Raw genomic sequence first — 17,546 nt, 5'->3', positions numbered from 1 at the left:
AACGGGCTCGTTTTAGTGGGGCGATTCAAATCTCCCCTTTTCTTTTCAGGCAGTTCGAAAGACAAAGTGAGGACCTCTCTCAACCCGCCTCTCGCCTGTTCAATAGGAAAAGCCTTAGGAGGGGTCAGATTTGCATAGGCGGCCTCCCAGCATGCACCGGGGTGCGGGAAATTAAAAGAAATAGGATGGATTAATTTGAGAAGGCGAGGAGACTAAGGGGTAGCTTAGTGGGGGTTTAGAAATAGAACAGGAGGAGAAAACATAGGAAGGAAAGACGCTAACATTTTTACACCATGACTTGGAAATATTTTCGAATCAGAGGTTTATATACGGCTGCGGTAGAGGGTAGGTTTGTGCTCGCTTCGGCAGCACATATACTAAAATTGGAACGATACAGAGAAGATTAGCATGGCCCCTGCGCAAGGATGACACGCAAATTCGTGAAGCGTTCCATATTTTGATGCACCCCCGCATTGCTTTCCTTGCACCGCATCCTCAGGCCAAACACACCCCCTTTTGGCTTCCTCTCCCCCCTCACCCTTCACTTGGCAAACTCCACATTACTTGCAACCCCTTTGGCATCCCTCTTTACCCCCAACCAGCCCCCAAAAACCCTCTTTCCAAAAATGACAGCTCATTGCAACGTGGCTATTGCACCCTAATAATGATATATTCATGCATGCATGCAGCAATTGATGCAATGTGCATGCATATTAAAAATCAGCAAAACAGTTGTTGTTGTTTAGTGGTGCCCGCCTCTTCGTGACCCCCTGGACCAGAGCACGCCAGGCCCTCCTGTCTTCCACTGCCTCCCGCAGTTTGGTCAAACTCATGCTGGTAGCTTTGAGAACACTGTCCCACCATCTCGTCCTCTGTTGTCCCCTTCTCCTTGTGCCCTCCATCTTTCCCAACATCAGGGTCTTTTCCAGGGAGTCTTCTCTTTTCCTGAGGTGGCCAAAGTCTTGGAGCCTCAGCTTCAGGATCTGTCCTTCCAGTGAGCACTCAGGGCTGATTTCCTTCAGAATGGAGAGGTCACGACTGGGAAAACCACAGCTTTAACTATACGGACCTTTGTGGGCAAGGTGATGTCTCTGCTTTTTAAGACGCTGTCTAGGTTTGTCATTGCTTTTCTCCCAAGAAGCAGGCGTCTTTTAATTTCGTGACTGCTGTCACCATCTGCAGTGATCACGGAGCCCAAGAAAGTAAAATCTCTCACTGCCTCCATTTCTTCCCCTTTTATTTGCCAGGAGGTGATGGGCCCAGTGGCCATGATCTTTGTTTTTTGATGTTGAGCTTCAGACCATATTTTGCGCTCTCCTCTTTCACCCTCATTTAAAGGTTCTTTAATTCTTCCTCACTTTCTGCCATCAATGTTGTGTCATCAGCATATCTGAGGTTGTTGATATTTCTTCCAGCAATTTTAATTCCGGCTAGGGATTCATCCAGCCCAGCCTATGCATGGGGCTGCATTAAGACCAGCAAAACATGCTATTATTTATTGCTTCATCCTTTGTTCCAAACCCTTCAGGGGCGTCCTATTTTCCCAAAAGGTGAGATTATGGGGTGCACGTTGCAATGAAAACAAAAATAATAGTATGTTTTGCTGGTCTTAATACAGCCCCATGCATATTCAAGGCGCAATTGTCACCCTAATGGCAAATATTTAAAAAGAGCCTTTGGACGATGCATGAAAATGCAAACCGCGGCGAGTCATTTGGAGGTTTGCAAACTGGAGGGTGAGTTGGAGTGCGTGCAAAAAAAAAAAAAAACACCCTCTGGAGGTTTCCACAGCTCTCCTCTGAGCCTGTACCCAGATCACACGGTTCTGCATTGCTGGAAAGCAAAGATAGGAGCATGCATGACCCATTAAAATGTTCTGTTTTTTGGGGAGCGGTGTGGGATTTGCAAAGTAGAGGAGAGACAAAAGACAAAAAAAGGAAGAGGGAACACTAAATAACAGCACGGTCTGTTTTGCTGGTCTTGAATATGCATGCATATTATTTCATCAATTGCTGCATGCATGCATGAATATATCATTATGAGGGTGAAATAGCCACGTTGCAATGAGCTGTCATTTTTGGAAAGAGGGTTTTTGGGGGGGTGGTTGGGGGTAAAGAGGGATGCCAAAGGGGTTGCAAGTAATGTGGAGTTTGCAAAGTGCAGGGTGAGGGGGGAGAGGAAGCCCAAAAGGCGTGTCTTTGGCCTGAGGATGCGGTGCAAGAAAAGCAATGCGGGGGTGCACCAAAATATGGAACGCTTCACGAATTTGCGTGTCATCCTTGCGCAGGGGCCATGCTAATCTTCTCTGTATCGTTCCAATTTTAGTATATGTGCTGCCGAAGCGAGCACAAATATATGTCTGCTGCATCTCGTACTTAAAGGCTTCCTTACAGAGGACCTCAACGTTATGGTGAACTAAAATGAATTGCCCTTAAAATTTTTATTTATTTATTTCCCAAGTCTTTGCTTATTTTATTATTTTAAAATCTTCTTCTCGCTTCCGAAAGATAACTTGGTGCTTTATTTCCGACGCATATGTGAACTATGGTACATTCCTAATGGTGTCCAACCGCATTGAATTGTGGGGAGGGCAGTATGCAAATAAGGGCTGCTGTCGTCAGGCGACGACCCTCCCCTATGGGAACACCCATTGGCTGGAGCTGAGAGGAGCCCCTGGAGTCCTGCAATGTCTGAAAGGGGCTTCTGGTTGGGGCTGTCAATCCTAATGCAAGACAGAGCAGGCACTCATGCAGAGGGGCAACAAGGAGTTTCCTTTGCAGCTGGTGCAACCGGGGTGCAGGGATGGGGAAGCAGGGGTCTTGCAAGAGGTTGCTGGACTCCCAATTAGCCCTGATCTTTGTGCATGCTGCTGGCAGGGAGACCCAACAACAGAGCTGAATTATAACTCCCCTCGTCCCTGACCATTGGGCATGCTGGCTAAGGGGCTGGGGATTGGGAGGTAGGAGGACAGCAACATCTGGAGGTCCCCGCAGCGGCCACAACTGAAGATCTATTGCAGTGCTGTCCAGCTCACAAGCACACATACCGTTGCAGTGGGATGCAAAAAAAAAAGCCCTTTGCAATGCAGTGCAAACACACACTCCGTGCAATGCAGACACCCGTTCTGTGCAACACAACCACACACTCCGTGCAAGGCACACACACTCCAGGCAATGTAACTACACACGCCGTGCAAGGCACACACACACTCCGTTCAATGCAAACCCACACTCCTTGCAATGCACACACACTCTCCGTGCAATGCAAGCACACACTCCATGCAAGGCACACACACACACACTCCTTGCAATGCACACACACACACGCCGTGCAATGCAAATGCAAAACTCTCACGCGCTGCAATGCAATGCAACGCCACGCAAACGCAGCCCGCGCCCTGCAAAGCCCGGAGCCAACTGCATATTGCAAACGCGGCGTTGGTTGCATCAGCTTTTGCTTTTTGGCAAGGGAGGCTGAACTCCATCCCGGCCCGTAGCGCCGCCTCTTCCTCCAGCCCTTTGCTCCCCTCCTCCCCCCGGAGCTGACGCGTCTTCCTGGGGCGTTGCAGCCGGGGAGGCGGCCGGGCCGGGTGCCTTTCCAAAAACCTGGGGTGGTATCGGGTCCCAGACATTAGGATCTTGCTGGGCTGGGGTTGCAATCCGGGCGAGCCATGGTGGTGCTGAATGGGACAGATCCTGGCGGTGCAAGAGGAGGCGTCCAGGAGAAGCAACCAGGAGCCCCCCTAAACCAGCCCTATGGGTGAGTAAGGGGCTGCCTTGGCACTGAATATCTGTGGCTATTATTTGGGGGTAAAAAGGAGATTTCAATTGATTTCTTTAATATAATAAAAGCATGGTGGGTTCAGCAACCTTTGCAAGAAGGGAATGCAACAGCTGTTTCCTTCCGGGAGCAAGCAAGCTGATCCATCTCCTAAGATAGACTTCTCCTGTAACTGGAGGTTCCATTGCGGAGGCACAACTCAGGAAATCGGGGTGCGGAGAGCTCTGCTGGATCAGACCCCGTTTGGGGGTTCCTGATTTGCAGAAGGGTACCCCATCACCTCCTGGCAAATAGAAGGGGAAGAAATGGAGGCAGTGAGAGATTTGACTTTCTTGGGCTCCATGATCACTGCAGATGGTGACAGCAGTCACGAAATTAACAGACGCCTGCTTCTTGGGAGAAAGGTGATGGCAAACCTAGACAGCATCTTAAAAAGCAGAGACATCACCTTGCCAACAAAGGTCCATATAGTTCAAGCTCTGGTTTTCCCAGTAGTGATGTATGGAAGTGAGAGCTGGACCATCAAGAAGGCTGATCGCCGAAGAATGGATGCTTTTGAATTGTGGTGCTGGAGGAGACTCTTGAGAGCCCCATGGACTGCAAGAAGATCAAACCTCTCCATTCTGAAGGAAATCAGCCCTGAGTGATCACTGGAAGGACAGATCCTGAAGCAGAGGCTCCAAGACTTTGGCCACCTCATGAGAAGAGAAGACTCCCTGGAAAAGACCCTGATGTTGGGGAAGATGGAGGGCACAAGGAGAAGGGGACGACAGAGGACGAGATGGTGGGACAGTGTTCTCGAAGCTGCCAGCATGAGTTTGACCAAACTGCGGGAGGCAGTGGAAGACAGGAGGGCCTGGCGTGCTCTGGTCCAGGGGATCACGAAGAGGCAGACACGACGAAACGACTCAACAACAACAACAGCAACCCCTGGGGAGACCGTGAGCTTGGTGCGCGGGACGCAATGTGCAAACACACATGCCCACCCGGCCGGTTTGGCTTACCTGACGTTTCGAAGGTGCCTCGGAGCTGGAGGTTCTGCTTGGCAGATGGAGCCCTTCCTCATTGCCTGGCCTAAGAGGTGCTGAAACCGTCTCTTGTGGCGGGTAGTTCCGCCAGCAAGACGGTACGTTGGAGGCAGCCTTTTGCCATGGTTTCACCAGAGCCGATCGGGGTTGTTAGATAACACAAACAAACAAAAACATACACAAAATGTATCTGGGAGCAACGGAGGAAAACATGACCTGCCTCGCTTACTCATCTCTGAATAAACTTCCTTGAATGATGTCAGCCGTCAGAGCCTTTAAAATACCTGCAAATGCCAGTTTTGGGGGAGAGCTTTGTGGCATCTAGTGGACTGCCGCGAGAGCTGTAAATTCTGCAAACCTGATCTTTATCCATAGAAATTGCAGAGTTGGAAGGCACCCCAAATTTTGGCTCGAAGCATCCGTGAGGCTGGGTACGGCTGTCCTTTCCTTTGACGAAGTTCCTGCTTCAGGCCGGTAGTCAAACTGGTCGCGCTTCTTATTTGCAAAGTTGTTTGTTTGCATTCCTAAAAAAGGCTGAATCAACTTGACCCCTGTTAAACTAGCCAAGATTTACCATAACTGTGATAATTTATTATTATTATTATTATTATTATTTATACCCCGGCCAGAGCCGGGCTCAGGGCAGATAACACCAATAAAATCACAGTAAAAACATAATAGGGGAAAAAGAAAAAAACCAATTTAAAGTACAAGTTAAAATACAATTTAAAAAATTTATGTTGGAAATGTAAAGAAAAGGAAGGTACTTTTTATCATGTGTGGTGGACCTGTCCCAAGGTAAAAGACTTCTGGGAAAAGATTTATAATGAATTAAAAGAAAATGATGAAATATACATTTATAAAGAAACCAGAGGCCATTCTCCTTGGAATATTAGGTTCTGAACTGCCCAAGAAAGGTGCAAAGGTATTTTTGTATGCCACAACTGCTGCACGAATCTTAATAGCCAAAAAATGGAAAACACAAGAATTACCAACTGTGGAAGAATGGCAGATGAAGATGATGGACTTTATGGAGCTGGCTGAACTCATGGGGAGAATCTGCGACCAGAAAGAAGAGGAATATCAAGAAGACTGGAAGAAATTTAAAGATTATTTGAATAAATATTGTAACATTAAAGATTAGTAATTACTTGAAAGCACCAAATAGGCCTAGGATTAAATTAGGATTAAATAAATAAATGAGAAATAGAATGTTAAGAAAAGTTAAGAAATTTGATTATAATTAGAATATTGTTTTTTGAATAATAAATTGGAAAACTGCTACATTCAATTACAAGGAAATTCAGATGGAAGAGATTAGAGGAAGTCAAGTAATTTGTTGGATTTTTAATTGATTAATTAATTTTTATTGTCTATATGTTTGTGGCTGTATTTTTGGTTATCATTTGCTATATTTGTCTTATTTCCTTTTCCTTTTTGTTTCATTGATTATATTGTATGTGTGGTGTTTGTATGAAACTTAGTAAATATTATTGGGGGGAAAATAAATAAAAAAGGCTGAATCACCCTTGCTTTTGGCAAGGTGGAACGGTGGTCGCTCCTAGAATACGACGCTTGTTTGCAATAAATCGGATTATTTCTGCTCTTTGCATTGATAAAAATGGATCGATGCAGGTCTCTTGAATTTGGGGGGCTCTTTTATTTTATGTGGGTCATGGCTGCAGAGAGCCTGCTGGTTTTTAAAACCAGTGAATTTTTAGAACCAGTGAAGGCGGTGAAGGTCCTGTGTGAGTGCCTGGAGGCGGTTGGAGGATGGATGGTGGCTAACAGATTGAGGTTGAATCCTGACAAGACAGAAGGACTGTTTTTGGGGGACAGGAGGCGGGCTGGTGTGGGGGACTCCCTGGACCTGAATGGGGTCACTGTGCCCCCGAAGGACCAGGTGCGCAGCCTGCGGGTCATTCTGGACTCACAGCTGTCCATGGAGGCGCAGGTTAATTCTGCGTCCAGGGCAGCTCCATCTGGGACGCAGGATGAGACCCTCCCTGTCCACAGACTGTCTCTCCAGACTGGTGCATGCTCTGGTTATCTCCCACTTGGACTACTGCAATGCGCTCTACGTGGGGCTCCCTTTGAAGGTGACCCGGAAACTGCAATTAATCCAGAATGCGGCAGCCAGACTGGGGACTGGGAGTGGAGACTATATAACACCGGTCCTGAAAGACCTACATTGGCTCCCAGTACATTTCCGAGCACAATTCAAAGTATTGGTGTTGACCTTGAAAGCCCTAAACGGCCTTGGCCCAGTATACCTGAAGGAGCGTCTCCACCCCCATTGTTCTGCCCGGACACTGAGGTCCAGCTCCGAGGGCCTTCTGGCGGTTCCCTCACTGCGAGAAGCCAAATTACAGGGAACCAGGCAGAGGGCCTTCTCGGTGGTGGCGCCCTCCCTGTGGAACGCCCTCCCATCAGATGTCAAAGAGAACAACAACTACCTGACATTCAGAAGACATCTTAAGGCAGCCCTGTTCAGGGAGGTTTTTAATGTGTGACATTTTAGTGTATTTTTGGTCTCTGTGGAAGCCGCCCAGAGTGGCTGGGGAAACCCAGCCAGATGGGCGGGGTATAAATAATAAATTATTATTATTATTGTTATTAAAAATGCTTCGCTTCCCCTTTTTGCAGAAGGATCGAGGATTGTCTCCCGCCGCTGACCAGCCCCACCGCCAAGAGGTTTTCCCCAGCGAAGCGAAAGCAGTACTACATCAACCAAGCCATACGCAACTCGGATCTCATCCCCCGGGCCAAAGGGCGCAAGAGCTTGCAGCGCCTCGAGAACAGTTGAGTTCCGGGTTGGGGGCGCCTCTCTCTGCCCAGTGGGATCGCAGAAGAGTCGCGAGGGACCCGGGGGTCATCTATTCCAACCCGCAGGGGTCGAACCCTGTACCGAGCTGCTCTGAGCCGGGGAGAGCTCGGTCCGTAGAACGCGAGGCTGTTATAAACACCAGGTTGCGGGTTCGAGTCCCCCTTGAGCTAAAAAGCCCCAGGCCGCTGCAATCGCTTGAGCCTGAGACTCAGGTTGCAAGTTCGAGGTTCACCTTGGGCGAAAGATTCCCGCATTGCACGGTGTTGGGCTACAGGACCCCCAGGGAGGGGTCCCTTCTCCTCTCCTCGCAGTTCCTCTAAGCTAAAAAGCCCCAGACTGCTGCAATCACTTGAGTCCGAGACTCCTAATCTCAAGGTTGCAGGTTCGATTCCTGCATTGCACGGGTTTGGAACCTCTGCAATTCTGTGATTCTGCCAACTGAGCTGTGTTGCATAATGATAGTAAAGGTAAAGGGTCCAGTCGTGGCCGACTCTGGGGTAGCGGCGCTCATCTCGCTTTACTGGCCGAGGGAGCCGGCGTACAGCTTCCGGGTCATGTGGCCAGCAGGACTAAGCCGCTTTGGCGAACCAGAGCAGCGCACGGAAACGCCGTTTACCTTCCCGCTGGAGCAGTACCTATTTATCTACTTGCACTTTGACGTGCTTTCGAACTGCTAGGTTGGCAGGAGCAGGGACCGAGCAACGGGAGCTCACCCCGTCATTGCAGGTATTCAAACCGCTGACCTTCTGATCGGCAAGCCCTAGGCTCTGTGGTTTAACGCACAGCACCACCCGCGTCCCAGTGCATAATGATAGGGGAAGCATTTTCTGGCCGGGGGGCCGAATTCTGTTCTGGGGGCGGGGCCCCACAGGCCAGTGGAGGCGGGGCCAGCTGCAAAAGTGGGAGGAGCAATATATGCAGATTTCGGCTTTGTACCCTAGTTTCGACCCATTGCTAACCTGCAGAGGTGTATCGTGAATTCTGCTTTTCTCCTCCAGCACGTTATCTGATGACTCTCCTGGAGCAAGACGAATGCACAGGGGAAGACGGGGAGATTGTGCATCTGGCCAATCCGAGCATTTTCACCGAAGCCTGCAACAACGAGACGTACGTCAAGGTACCCGTTGTGGTCTCTTTTCGTTAAATTCCAGCTCTCTTCCTTGAGAGGCACAGCTCAGCTCAAGACAGAAGGACTGTTCTTGGGGGACAGGGGGCGGGCGGGTGTGGGGGACTCCCTGGTCCTGAATGGGGTGACTGTGCCCCCGAAGGACCAGGTGCGCAGCCTGGGGGTCATTTTGGACTCACAGCTGTCCATGGAGGCGCAGGTCAATTCTGTGTTCAGGGCAGCTCCATCTGGTCCGCAGGATGAGACCCTCCCTGCCTGCAGACTGTCTGGCCAGAGTGGTGCATGCTCTGGTTTTCTCCCGCTTGGACTACTGCCATGCGCTCTATGTGGGGCTGCCTTTGAAAGTGACCCGCAAACTGCAATTAATCCAGAATGCGGCAGCCAGACTGGGGACTGGGAGTGGCTGCCAAGACCATATAACACCGGTCTTCAAAGACCTACATTGGCTCCCGGGACATTTCCAAGCACAATTCAAAGTGTTGGTGCTGACCTTGAAAGCCCTAAACGGCCCAGTAGACCTGAAGGAGCATCTCCACCCCGGACACCTGGGTCCATCTCCCGAGGGTCTTCTGGCGTTTCCCTCCCTGCGAGAAGCCAAGTTACAGGGAACCAGGCAGAGGGCCTTCTCGGTGGTGGCACCCGCCCTATGGAATGCCCTCCCACCAGATGTCAAAGAGAACAACAACTACCAGACTTTTAGAAGACATCTGAAGGCAGCCCTGTTTAGGGAAGCTTTTAATGTTTGATGTATCACAGTATTTTAATATTTTTTTGGAAGCCGCCCAGAGTGGCTGGGGAAGCCCAGCCAGATGGGCGGGGTATAAATAATAAACGAGTCTGCATTCTGAATTCCGAAGTCTTTTTTCCGTACCCGGGTCCGGAATTTGTCTTTCGAACTCGGGTTCCAGTTGGGAGTGACGGTGCGAGATAAAGGAGGCATTGTTGTTGTTTTAATAGCATGTATCAGATTTAAGACCTTTTTTTTTTACATATTACAGCTTGTTTCTGCAAAACCTCAAAACGTTTTTGCGTACAAAAGCGATCTTTTAATTGTTTCGCCTTATGTATCAAATCGTGTGAGCTGTTTTTATCGCTCGTGTCTTTTTAATTGCGAAATTATTTCGAGTTACCTTACAGGGAGCGATTGCCGAAAAGACTTAAATTGCACAATTGCAACCCTTCTTAAAAACCACCCACAATTGAACAACTCTTACTGTCAGAAAGTTGTTCCTGGTGTGCAGTTTGCAACTCATTCCTCATAACTCAGCCAACCTAAATAAATACATAAACCCTATTTTAAAATAAATACACAAACCCTATTTTAAAAACAGCGGTACCTTGGTTCTCAGACTTAATCCGTTCCAGAAGTCTGTTCCAAAAATCCAATTTAAATCAAAAGCAATAACATTACAGCATATGTATCCTTGTTTGTTAAAAGCATTTAAAAACCAAACAACTTAGACTGAGTTTTAGCACATACGAAAAACTTAAAACTTATTTCCTTTGGACTTTAACTTAAATAGAAAACTACGTTTAGAAAGATTTTTCCTCCAAAAGCATTTAAAAATAAAATAATCCAATTTAAATAAAATAATAATAATGGATTTTTATGCACATCCTGGATAAAACCCACAAAACCCTGATATTCAGAGTCTTAAGTTTCACTCGGAACCCGCACAAACCACACTTTGGGTTCTCTGGCTTTCCGCCCACTTAATCAACTCGAAAGTGGATTGATCTTCCGACAGGAAAATAAAATAAAAGTAACGGCCCTGCGAAACGCAGCTCTTTTTCCCACTCCAGTTGCTGGGTTTTTGACTCGGGATGGGCAGAGAGGGTTGTGCGTTAATGGGATCCTCTCGTTTTTGTGTGTGTCTCTCTCGGCTAAGATTTGGAACGACTTCATGAACCGTTCCGGCGAGGAACAAGAGCGAGTCCTCTTGTACCTGGAAGAGGAGGCGAAGAAGAAGCAGAAGAGCAAACTGGCCGAAAAAGCAGATGTCAAGTGGAAAGGTATGGAGGGTTTGGCCTGGCTATCTTGCAGGGTTGTTTTGCATTTCTGGTGCAAAAAAAACCCTTCCTTTTCTCTCTCTCTCTCTCTCTCTCTCTCTCTCTCTCTCTCTTCCTTCCTTTTCTCTCAGTTTCTTTTTCCTTCCTTCCTTCCTTCCTTCCTTCCTTCCTTCTCTCTCAGTTTCTTTTTTCTTCCTTCCTTCCTTCCTTCTCTCTCTTTCTCTCTCCTTCCTTCCTTCCTTCCTTCCTTCCTTCTCTCTCAGTTTCTTTTTCCTTCCTTCCTTCCTTCCTTCCTTCCTTCCTTCCTTCCTTCCTTCCTTCTCTCTCAGTTTCTTTTTCCTTCCTTCCTTCCTTCCTTCCTTCCTTCCTTCCTTCCTTCCTTCCTTCTCTCTCAGTTTCTTCTTCCTTCCTTCCTTCCTTCCTTCCTTCCTTCCTTCCTTCTCTCTCTTTCGCTCTCCTTCCTTCTCTCTCAGTTTGTCCTTTCTGCCTTCTTCCTTCCTTCTCTCTATCTCTTTCTCTCTCTCTCCTTCCTTCTCTCTCAGTTTCTTTTTCCTTCCTTCCTTCCTTCCTCCCTCCCTTCCTTCCAGTCAAGTGGGCATCTGTCTTCCCAACTCAAGTTTCCAGACCATCTTTGCTCTTGATTTCTGCTTTCACCCGAACCTCCATATGCAAGAGCAGTCTACCCTCGAATGCTCCCTGTTCAGGAGACTCCCTACCCTTCCTAGCAGTGCCAAATTTACGTATAATCTAAACAAGGTATAAGCCCCTGGTCCCTGTTCTTCCCCTTAGAACCGCCAAAGTGCAGACCTGGAAGGGACACCGCGGGGTCATCTATCTCAACCCCGCGTGATGCAGGAACCACACAACTTCTTGTCCTCCTCTTTCCGTTGCAGAACACGCCGCTTACACCCCGCAGGAATGTTTCCAGCGCATCAGCCGGCGCCTGAGGACCACGCTGAAGCGGAGCCGTATCCCCATGGTAGGTTTCGAACGCAGGACCGAGGAAGAAACCGGCGCCTGGGAACCTTTGCTGTTGCAGCTTTGCCTGGGCGTGGGGCACAAATAATAAAATTGCTTTTTTGTTATTTGCCACCACTTCTATTTTCCCTCCAGGGGACCCTGGAGTGCTTCGAAGATGAGCTATTGGCCTTTTTCTCGACCAGCCCTCGTTCCGTCTACACGGCAATGATGGACAACAGGTGACAAAATGGTTTTTGCGCCGGGCGCCGCGGCCGGATGGGAATTGTAGTACAGAAGGCGATGCGCCACGTGGTGTTTTGGGGGTTTTTTCGTACTGATAAAGCCAGCAACTGTTGGGAATTGGAAGTATCGAGAGTAAAGGATCTATATAGGATGGAAAATAGGAAATTAATTTCCTATTAATTATTTCCTATTAATAATTTCCTGTTGTATTATTTTATTGTTGTTAGCCGCCCTGAGCCCGGCTTCGGCTGGGGAGGCGGGATATAAATAAATTTTATTATTATTATTATTAATAATTTCCTGGCTTTCAATTGGAACTTAGCTTGATCTCTTATTCCCCTTCCTTCCCTTTTTATGAAGATTCCCCGCTCTGGGATCCCACAGCTAATTCTCCCCTGGTCTCCTCGCTGGCCCAAATAGGACCAATTTAGCCAGCCAGCTATTGTTTATTGAATGGGTTTCCCCCCTATATTGATTTTTGAATTCTGAATTTATTATTATTTATGCTTTATACTGTATTTTATGCTGTTTTTTGTTGCATCACAATTAAGTGTTTTAAATTTGTTGTGAGCCCGGTTTTCTGAACCGGGAAGGGCAGGATATACATTAAAAAATATTATTATTACAGTATATAGGATGGAGAGTAGGAAGTTAATTTTCTGGAGGGTGGGGGAAAGTTGCCCAACGCAAGATGATAAGAAAGAGAATTCAATATAGAAATAAGTAATGATTTAAAACAGGCGGGGGGGGTGATGCTGCAAATTCTTCTGTTCCGCGAAGGTATATATAATATCGTTTTGTAAACGTACGGGCAAATCAACGTAATGGGAATTAAACGTAAGGGAAGAATTGGGAATATAAGCAAAGAAATGTGAAGCAGAATTGGGAATTGGAACATAAGGAAAGTATTGGGAACCTAGGGAAAGAATTGGAAACCAGAATTGTGAATTGAACATAAAGAAAGAATTGGGAACCAGAATTGTGAATTGAACATAAGGAAATAACTTGCAGAAAGTTATAAAAACGTGTTTTTCGATCTCTTTTCTTGCAGCTTCGAAAGACTTCTCCTTCACGCCGTCTGCCAATACATGGACCTCGCTTCTGCCAGTAAGGGCTCCTTTCTGATATTATTTCGTATTTATTTTGGAAGAAAACTTGCTTGCCCGTGTCGAACGGGGCTATCTCTCCCTTGCAGAGAGGGCGAGTCCCTTCTGATCCGCCTTTGCCTTCCATTCCGGCCTCTGTGGGTGGGTGATAAGTGGAAAATAACTTTTTTTATTATTTAAAAAATTGCAAAGCCCTTCTGCCCCCGCCCAACTCCCGTCTCCCCCCAAAAATATCTCCTAAGGTTTTCATTCTACAGTGGTCCCTTGGTTCTCAAACTTAATCCATTCCGGAAGTCCGTTCCAAAACCAAAGCGTTCCAAAACCAAGGCAGCGCTTTCCCATAGAAAGTCATGCAAAGCGGATTAATCCATTCCAAACTCTTAAAAACAGCCCCTAAAACAGCGATTTAACATGAATTTTAGCATCTAACGAGACCATTGACCCACAAAACGATAGCAAGAATCAACATACTGTACTATAAAATAAATAAGGCAGTACTGTAGATGATGAAAATTAAAATTTATTTTTTTACTTACCTGCACTGATGATAGTCATTGTTTGGATGGGGGGGCTTTTATCCATTTCCGCAGTCACACAATCCATCAGTAGCTGAACTGGGTTCTGCACAGTCACAAAAGCAAATGAACCCGAAAAAGCCTCAAAAACAAAAACGCAAAATAAATAGTGAAAACAAAAGCGCCAAACTTAATCCGTTCCAGATGTCTGTTTGACTTCCGAAATGTTCGGAAACCGAGGCGCGGCTTCTGATTGGCGCAGGTGCCCCGGAAACAATAGCCGACAGCCTCGTCAGACGTTCAGCTTCCGGAAAACGTTCGAAAACCAGAACACTCACTTCTGGGTTTGCGGCGTCTGGGAACCAAGGTACAACTGTATTTGCTTGTTCCCTGTTTTTCAAGGTGTTTAAATAAGCCAAAATTATTATTATCATTATCATTATTTACTACCAAACAAGCAAACAAAAAATTCCTTCCAGTAGCACCTTAGAGACCAACTAAGCTGGTTATTCGTATTATTATTATTATTATTATTATTATTATTATTATTATTATTATATTGTCCGTCTTAGGTTCTGACTACGAAGGAAAACGCCAGATGAAAGTTAGCAACAAGCACACCATCTTCCTGCCTCCGGATCCCCTTCTCTCGACTTACCTGGAGCAAATGAGCTGATGGCGGTTCCGGGTCGTCTTCCGGGGGTCCGTCCCACCCCACCCCCTTCGAAATTTCTGCTTCCGTTGGCTTTTTTAAAAAAGTATTTAAAGGCAAATGAGTTTTGGCAGGGGAGGGCATCTCTCAGCAGAGATGCTGTTGGAAGATGCTGTCTGTGGTTGCCTAGCAACCGCCTCCCAGCTCGGGTACCCGGAAGATTGCAGGCTAGCCGATGCTTTTCTTACCAGCCCCTCCCTCAGAGTAGGAGCCTCCTGGTCCATTTCGGAGGCCCCGATTCTGCCTGGGAAGTCCTAGATGTGGGGGGCCCCCACCTCCATCACCCCCAAACCATGCAGAGCTTCGTTCACAGCGAACTCCAAAAATTGGAACCCCCTCAAAACTGGTGTAAAAGTTTTGCAGTCGGTTTTTGTGGGGTTTTTTTGCAGTGAACCCCCCTTTTTGCCGCGCCATAGACCCACAAACCGGGGAGGGGGATGTCACGGGGTCGCCCCCAAACCCAATGTCATCATAGCCGGACTCGGGCAAACGTTTGGCAGTGAAAACGTCCCACGTTTCGCAGCGCCCCCAAAACGGAGCCATAGACCCTTAAACTCATTGGGGTTTTAGGGGGTGACCCCCAGGTTTGAGGGTCTATCTATCGCTCTGTTTTTTGGGGCGCCGCAAAACCCGGGGTGTTTCTTTTCCGCGAAAAAAAGGACCGCAAAACTTTGGCACCAGTTTTGAGGGGGGGGGTCCTGGATTTTGGGGTTCGTAGTTAACGAAGCTGTTTGGGGCTGATGGAAGAGTGAGACCACAAAGTTTGTGGGGGGGCCTGGGTGAAAACTCGTCCCTTTTTTAAGACCGCGCACCCCAAAAATAGGGTTGCGTTGCGTTGTTCAACTCAGTTGGCCAGGCCGCTTGATTTTCAAAACAAGCCTTTGATTTTTAAATGCAGCCCGTAATTTAGTCTGCGAGCAATTTATAAAAATACGTATATTTTTAATAGGTCCCTCCTTTTTTGAAAAAAACTGGATTTAGAAATGGCTCAGTGCGAATGGGCTGCAACTCCTCCCCCCCCCCCCTCAAATAAAAGCATCGCATCTTAAATTTGGAGAATTTGAAAAGGGGCGATTTCTCCGACCCAATTTGACACAGTCGTTTTTTTATTATTTTGCGTTTTTGCAATACGAGAAAAGGGAAATCCTTCGCTTTTTGCTTTTTCAGGAAAAGCTTTCCTCTCCCCTGCAAGCTTTCTCGAAAGAACTACCAACGCTTCTCCTATCGGTTGCTTTTGCAGTTGCCATTCTGACCTCCTGGAGACAATTATCTATTTATATATATATCCCTGGTTTTTGGAAAGCAAATGTTAGAGAGCTGGTGTTATAACGGCTGGCTTCAGCTTCGGCTTGGCTCGATTTTAAAGCGGCAAAATTTGGGTTTTGCCACAAGCGCCTTGAATTCTGAATAAATTTTTTTGGGGGTGCGCAAGACCCTTTTTTTCAAGTTCGGCAGAGGATCGGGTCCGCCTCACAGGGGGGGGTCGTGCCAGGAAACAGCCACCAATCCCATCTGGCTTCTGGGCAGAGGTAGACTGCTCTTGAGACTGGAGGTTCTCTCTCTTAGTTTCAACGGGCTTTGTTTGTTTCTGTCTCAATGCTCTTTTATTATGGGATGGCGGGGGGGGACAACGCCTCTTGGAAATTGGGGTGCCCCCTGCAAAAGGAGGAAAAACTTCTAACGGGCCTTAACGGTGCTTCGATTCGTAATCTGAATTTCTCTGATTTTGGGGGGTCGGGTTGCATCGTGTCTGTAGCGAAACTACACACCCCCCCAAAAAAACCACAGCAGCCATCCGTTCTCAGCCGAACTGCCTCATTTTCTAAACGTATGAATGACAATTGCCAACCACCTCCCAAGGTGTCAGAAGCCAGCCCGCGTTTTGTAAAATGTAATATAGTGTATTTTTAAAGATAAAAGGTGTGTGTCCGTACGTTTTATGGCCAATGGATTCGGGTTTTGTTTTCGGTTTCCCCCCAAATTGCTATCTACTGATGAAATGACCCTGGCAAAATAATAATAATTAATTATCCCATCTTCTTTGCCGCTGTTTCTTTCATTCGTTTGGTTTTCCCCAAATTGCTCTGTCGTGCCATAAAGCGAGCTTTTAAAAATATTAAATTAAATTGAAACGTGCATCGCCGTCGGTTCCAAAGAAGTCTACGCAAGTTACTAGACCTCAAAAAGGAATTTAGCCGAGCCTGTTCCTCGGGAACGGATTCCTTTCCCTCCATAGGGCAGGGCAGGGAAACCTGTGGTCTTTTGATTGTTAGAATCGTAGAATTGTAGAGTTTGAAGGGACCTGCAGGGTCACCATTAATTGAATAAATGAATAAAATTAAAAATAATTCAGGCAGGGGGGCGACAGGGAACCTCCTCCCAGGATATCAGCCCCGAGGGTCATTAATTGAATAAATTAAATAATAATAATACAGGCAGGAGGGCGACAGGGAACCTCCCAGGATATCCGCCCCAAAGGTCATCATTAATTGAATAAAATAATAAAATAATTCAGGCAGGGGGGCGACAGGGAACCTCCTCCCAGGATATCAGCCCCGAAGCATCTTTGTCAAAGGCTCTTTGCGTCGGATGTGATTGGATCCTTTAAAAAGGGTGAACCTGGAGGAGGCGTCCCGCTGTACCTCTGTCTGATATACTGGTCTGCCCTTCACATGCTAGTTTGAATTCCTATCTGTACAGGGGGTCGATTTCTGATCTTGGGGAGCCTAGGCTTCAACCACTGGTGATCAATAAAAGATATGAGCCGAGATTTCTGCATTGCACGGGGTTGGTCTGGATGACCTTTGAGGACCCTTCCAACTAGGAATCATCGGGTCTTATAAATCAGTTAAATTATTGTCCTTTTTCCCCCGGCTACTGATCACATGTGGATTTTTATTTTGATCGTTGCATGCTCAGAAAAGTATACCAAAGTTGAGTTTTTGTGTGAGTGTGTGTGGTTTTATGATTATCCGCCATGTCCCTTTGCAAATGTTCTTATCGGGAGTTGTTGCACTTATGGTGATTTTTCAGACTTTTTCCCAGAAGATGCCACAATTTCTGGGTGGTTTTTTTTTTGAAAGTGTCTCTTCTTCCTCTCGTGTTGCCACGACGGTGTCAAAACAGTGGGGTTTTGCAGGGGGCAGCCAAATTAACTTGGCCCTTAGTCAGAGGAAACACATTTCCCCCTGAAATATACTTAGGGGGCTTGTTTGCAAGTTTGCAAGCTCCCCCTATTT

General features: G+C 47.0%; 1 protein-coding gene across 3 annotated transcripts; it reads left to right on the top strand.

Annotated features, from left to right (window-relative positions):
* Nucleotides 1–3,517: 3,517 nt before the first annotated feature.
* On the top strand, nucleotides 3,518–17,250 carry R3HDM4 (R3H domain containing 4). Of its 3 annotated transcripts, none has more exons than XR_014543359.1 (9): nucleotides 3,518–3,759; nucleotides 7,455–7,609; nucleotides 8,634–8,752; nucleotides 10,651–10,774; nucleotides 11,665–11,750; nucleotides 11,885–11,970; nucleotides 13,026–13,081; nucleotides 14,168–14,612; nucleotides 15,026–17,250. XR_014543359.1 is itself a non-coding variant. In XM_083594875.1 (8 exons), exons 1-8 carry the CDS (start codon nucleotides 3,671–3,673, stop codon nucleotides 14,269–14,271), a joined length of 819 nt encoding a protein of 272 aa, XP_083451001.1. In that variant the 5' UTR covers nucleotides 3,533–3,670; the 3' UTR covers nucleotides 14,272–17,250. The 3 variants fall into 3 exon arrangements, 1 of the variants encoding a protein (XP_083451001.1); XR_014543360.1 differs by having other exon boundaries at nucleotides 3,533–3,759; nucleotides 14,168–16,706; nucleotides 16,786–17,250; XM_083594875.1 differs by having other exon boundaries at nucleotides 3,533–3,759; nucleotides 14,168–17,250.
* The last annotated feature ends 296 nt before the right edge of the window (nucleotides 17,251–17,546 follow it).

The sequence above is a fragment of the Podarcis filfolensis genome (assembly GCF_964270895.1).
Source record: "Podarcis filfolensis genome assembly, chromosome: 18".
Classification (NCBI taxonomy): domain Eukaryota; kingdom Metazoa; phylum Chordata; class Lepidosauria; order Squamata; family Lacertidae; genus Podarcis; species Podarcis filfolensis.
This window is presented reverse-complemented; position numbering and strand designations above follow the sequence as displayed.

Bases quoted from the DNA above. Each gene is read 5' to 3' on its own strand.
- R3HDM4 (XM_083594875.1), top strand. From the start codon at position 3,671: ATGGTGGTGCTGAATGGGACAGATCCTGGCGGTGCAAGAGGAGGCGTC. The intron at 11,971-13,025 runs GTGACAAAATGG...CTTTTCTTGCAG, and splicing joins ACGGCAATGATGGACAACAG to CTTCGAAAGACTTCTCCTTC. The intron at 13,082-14,167 runs GTAAGGGCTCCT...TGTCCGTCTTAG, and splicing joins CATGGACCTCGCTTCTGCCA to GTTCTGACTACGAAGGAAAA.